Source organism: Neophocaena asiaeorientalis, unplaced genomic scaffold, assembly GCF_003031525.2.
Source record: "Neophocaena asiaeorientalis asiaeorientalis breed wild unplaced genomic scaffold, Neophocaena_asiaeorientalis_V1.1 scaffold543, whole genome shotgun sequence".
NCBI lineage: Eukaryota > Metazoa > Chordata > Mammalia > Artiodactyla > Phocoenidae > Neophocaena > Neophocaena asiaeorientalis.
Genome location: NW_020173671.1, coordinates 492,522 through 496,687, shown reverse-complemented (window position 1 = coordinate 496,687; position 4,166 = coordinate 492,522). Strand labels below are relative to the sequence as shown.

General features: G+C 57.0%; 1 protein-coding gene across 1 annotated transcript in view; it reads right to left on the bottom strand.

Moving 5' to 3' along the window:
• Window positions 1-3,161: 3,161 nt before the first annotated feature.
• The window catches only part of GUCY2D (guanylate cyclase 2D, retinal), a 12,747-nt gene continuing 11,742 nt past the window's right edge, over window positions 3,162-4,166 (bottom strand). Inside the window, exons 16-19 of the mRNA XM_024748456.1 lie at window positions 4,039-4,133; window positions 3,840-3,925; window positions 3,595-3,706; window positions 3,162-3,269 (exon numbers count right to left, since the gene is read on the bottom strand). Of these exons, the coding sequence (XP_024604224.1) occupies window positions 3,613-3,706; window positions 3,840-3,925; window positions 4,039-4,133 (275 nt within the window). The 3' untranslated portion in view covers window positions 3,162-3,269; window positions 3,595-3,612. The remainder of the gene's footprint in view (window positions 3,270-3,594; window positions 3,707-3,839; window positions 3,926-4,038; window positions 4,134-4,166) is intronic.

Below are 4,166 nucleotides of genomic sequence, written 5' to 3'. Positions count from 1 at the left end.
TTTGGGATGTTCTCTCCTGTTCTAATGTGCCAGTGGTAGGCTCTGGAAGGGTTGGAGGTAGAGTGTGGGTTTTGGTGAGGTCTTGTCCAGAGATCAGTGGACCTCAACTTCCCCATTTGGGGGCCCCCTTCCCTCAGAATCGGACTCTGGCCTCCACGGTTCCTGGGTCCTGGCCGTAGACAAGCTCTGCTCTTCTTTTCCTTCCTCTCTCCTGCCTATGACCAAGGGATGAGGCCACACCATCCATTTCCAGAGCCTCAGAGACCCTGGTCTTTTCTAGAAGCCTGAAAGGCCTGTAGCTTCCCTGCTTGGTTCCCTGCAGGGAATCAGTAGATCCCGAGCAGAGGGGTTTCTGGGCGGGGGGTTGCTGACCCCAGTTCATCTCCCCCTGCCTGGGTCATCTCTAAGGTTCACCCCTTATCTGAAGCCCTCCATGGCAATGCCAGCACTCCGGGGATGGGGGTGTTCGGGCCACCCAGGCCAAAAGGACCACACACCGTGGAATGGAAGAAAGCACACCTTTATTCCAGCCCCCACCCTGCCAGGACCCAGCACCACGGCACACAGCCTGGTGTCCACAGCGCACAGTCCAGATCTCGGTGAACGCGGTCCCACAACGCAGTGTCACAGGTCCCCCAAAGGGGGGTGTCGGGGGTCCACTGCAGGTGGGGATGGGGAGCAGGGCCCCGACCCTGAGGAGCAGCACAGACAAAGGCGCCAGGTGAGCCCTGGGTCAGGGTGCGGCGTCCCGGCTATGGGATGGAAGCAGCAGCAGAGCTGCGGGAGGTCCCTGCTTCGGCCAGCGCTGCTCCTGGCGACAGAGCCATCCCGAAGGCAAGGCCACCCCAAGCGTGGGCTCCTGGCACAGGCCAGCTGGCCGAGGTAGTGTAAACACGTCTGAGGGTGAGGGGTGCCTAGTGGCCAAGCCGGGTGCTCTCTGGGCTGGGAATTGCCCGGGTCCCCGGAACAAGAGGGGTGACCAGATGGAGAGGACTTGGGTCTGAGGGCAGCTGGGCTCTAGGAGACTGACTGGGCCCAGGAGAAAAGGTTCCACAGAAATGGAGGAGAAAGGCAAGGAGAAACTTCCCAGCAGAGAGAGGAGACTAGGGGCAGAGAGGAGACTGGGGCTTAGCTGTTTCCCTCCTCTTCTCTCACCAGCTCTCTGGGGCGGGTGGTCCTGTGTTCTCCTGGCTGGGGAGGAGGACAGGCCTCTCCTTTACCAGCTCCTCCCCCCTGTCACTCGCCTTTGAGACTGAGTCCCAGGAACAAGGCTGAGTTGAGGGTGGGAAGGGATCCGCTCAGCCCTGCCCGCCCCGCCTCTGCCCCAAACTGGGTTTGGGCCCCAGGTCATACTCCTCCCACTCTGGGGGTGCCTTGCCCCAGCCTGTCCACACTAACCCTCCTGCACCTAATCCCGGGCCAATTCTTTCCCAGAGCTCCGAGCCTGCCCTTGAGTCCTGGGGCCTAAGTACAGAGAACATCTGAAGAGAGATAAACGTTTAAGAATGTACGTAATTTTAAAAATATCTTGTGTGTGTGTGCATCAGGCTTTTAAAAAAAATCTTGAATTCATCATCTCTGAACTCGGTTAAAAATGTTCTTTAAATTATACTAATTACTCACTATAGCAGCACCACCTTAGTAACCAGAACCTACAAGTGCTGGATTTTAGGTATCTTGTCTGTTCTTCCCCTACCTTTAGGAAGGAGGGGCAGACCACTGAACTTGTGGACTTCACGAGCCAGGCAGAGCGATCTCCAGCAGTGCCTGTAATCCTAACATCAGCTACTCCAGAGTGCTGAGGTCTAACGTCTACAGGCTCTGGACAGGTACATAAGAGGTGTTCAGAAAATCTTGGTGTCTCGGAGTCCGCGGGGAGTGGTGGGCACTGCACTCCCCGTGGTGAGAACAGAAAAGCGCAACCCTGGAGAGACGGGACGAGGGGATGGCTGCCCTTTCGCTCCGGCAGGAAGTCAACAATTGCCCCTGTGTGGGGCTTTTGATTTCAGAGAAGAGGGAAATTTGGCAGCCATTTTTACCATGTGGTATCTCTTGATTTCTAAATGTTAGCTCAAAACAAAAACAAAACCACGTCATTGATCAAACGAAACAAGTCTCAGGGCTAGTTTCTAGGCTGGTTTTTATGAAATCTTAGCAGTTCTGAGATTTTAGGGATCCTAGGATCCTTTAGTTCTCTGACTCAGAAACTTTAATGTGCATAGAAATGCTCTGAAGGAACTCTGTTAGGGTGTAGATTCTGTTGCAATACGCCTGGGCCTGAGATTCTGCATTGCTAACAAGCTCCCAGGCGATGTCGCTGCTGCTGGCCTACCTACCACACTGTGTGGCGAGGATTTAGTTCATCCTTCCGCCTAGGAAGTCCCTCTGACCGTTCTCTCCCTGCTCAAAGAGGTCTCCAGTTCTGCTTGCACATCTCCAGGGACTGGAGGCTCACCACCTAGTGACAGCCTGCGTGGCTACAGCTGCTGCTAACTTCTGCCAGGTTCTGCAGCAATGGCGAAGGCCACCCAGAGTCCAATATGCCAAGGCTCAGGCTCTGGGACATCAGAGTTCCACAAAAGAAGCTTTACCTGGGGACTTACTGGGATGGGAGGGGTTGATACTTGTCGCAAAGATCTAAGCTGGGAGGATTTTCTGTTCAACTGCCTGCTCAGTGGCGCCCAGTTAAACAGAGAATACTACTATTCCTGGGTGTTCTGGTTAGGAGAGGTTTCGTGGGGTTTGTTTACCTTCGTTTCCCCAAAGCTTTGAAACAAGCTTTGCTCTGCACTTGGGCAAAGTATGTGGCTATGCCACAGAAGAAGGAGGGGGATGGAGAAGCCCTCAAATCCTCAGGCCACACGACACCCCTGCTCTGGTGGAATAGGTGGTCTCCACCTCCTCTGGGGTTGGGACATCCAATCCCAGATCCTCCTTCCTGGGGCCTTTCTGATGGGCTCAGGGTCACTGGGGCTGGAGGCCACGTGCCCAGTGCCCTGTACCCCAAGGCCAACCATTCTGAAGGCCAGCTGTCAGGGCCGGAGGGTATGGAAACCACCTAGGCAGGCCACTCTTCATTTTACCACGGAGGGGAAACCAAGCCCAGAGAGTGCATGAGACTTTCCCAGGGTCACACAGCTGGTTTGCAACCAGCTCTTGCAAAGGCTCAGAATCCTTTGAGGCAGAGCTGGACGGAAGCCACTGGTATTAGCCAGACTTTTGGTCATCTACAGCAGCAACTTTCAGGAAAAGGACCTTCTGGAATAATCCTGAGGGAGAGAGGAGTGTTTCAGAGGGAAACCATGGAAAGGGGTCACGGGGGTTCACCTCAGAAGGGGAGAGTCATTCTCGAGTCTGGACTCCTGGCTCACTCCAGACCTACCGAACCAGGGTCCCTGTGGCTGGGAAATCCCTGGGTTTAGGAACCAGCCTGGGCTCACCAAGTCAGAGAAGGACGGGGACACCTGGCTTGAGTGGGACGTTCTGCAGGCAGGCAGGGCTAGGTCCTCAGGCTGGGGAAGAGGTGCCCGTCCTTCAGGAAGCATGTGTGTAGCCCCCGGGGTCTGTGGGGCGTGGGAGCCAAAGGGGCAGTACCTTGTCCCAGGCCCAGCCTCACTTTCCGGAAAACTGGCCAGGCCTCGCCTTCTCCAGCTTCTGGCGCCGCTCAGGCGGGATACTCTGCAAGCTGATGCCATGGTTGCTGGCCCTGTGGCGAAGGGAGGGGCGGCCTCATGGAGGCAGGATAGGCAGTAGGAGGGCGGGGTCCAGTGCAGGGCAGGAGAGGAGGGAGGGCATGGAGGGACCAACTCGGTCATGGCGTGTGAGGGCCGGATCCTCACCCTGGTTGCAGGTCAGGCGGTTTGGGGATGGGCTTGTCGAAGCCGCGTCTGCCCACCAGCCAGTACGTTTCCTCGCAGCCCTTGCCCTGGGGAGACACGGGGGAGGGGAGGACTCAGGCGGACTGAGGTGAGGGCCGGTGGATCTCGAGGCCTCAGTGGAACCGGGCGTGGCGAGTTGTGTCTTCCAGCCCGGCCTCACCTTCAGCTCCGTGCGACCCCGCACCTCGGTCTGGAAGCCCTCGTCTAGGGCGCAGAGAATCTCCACGGTGCTCCGGTTCACGTGGATGCGGTAAGCTGGGACAGCAGGGGACACCGCGAGCTCAGAGG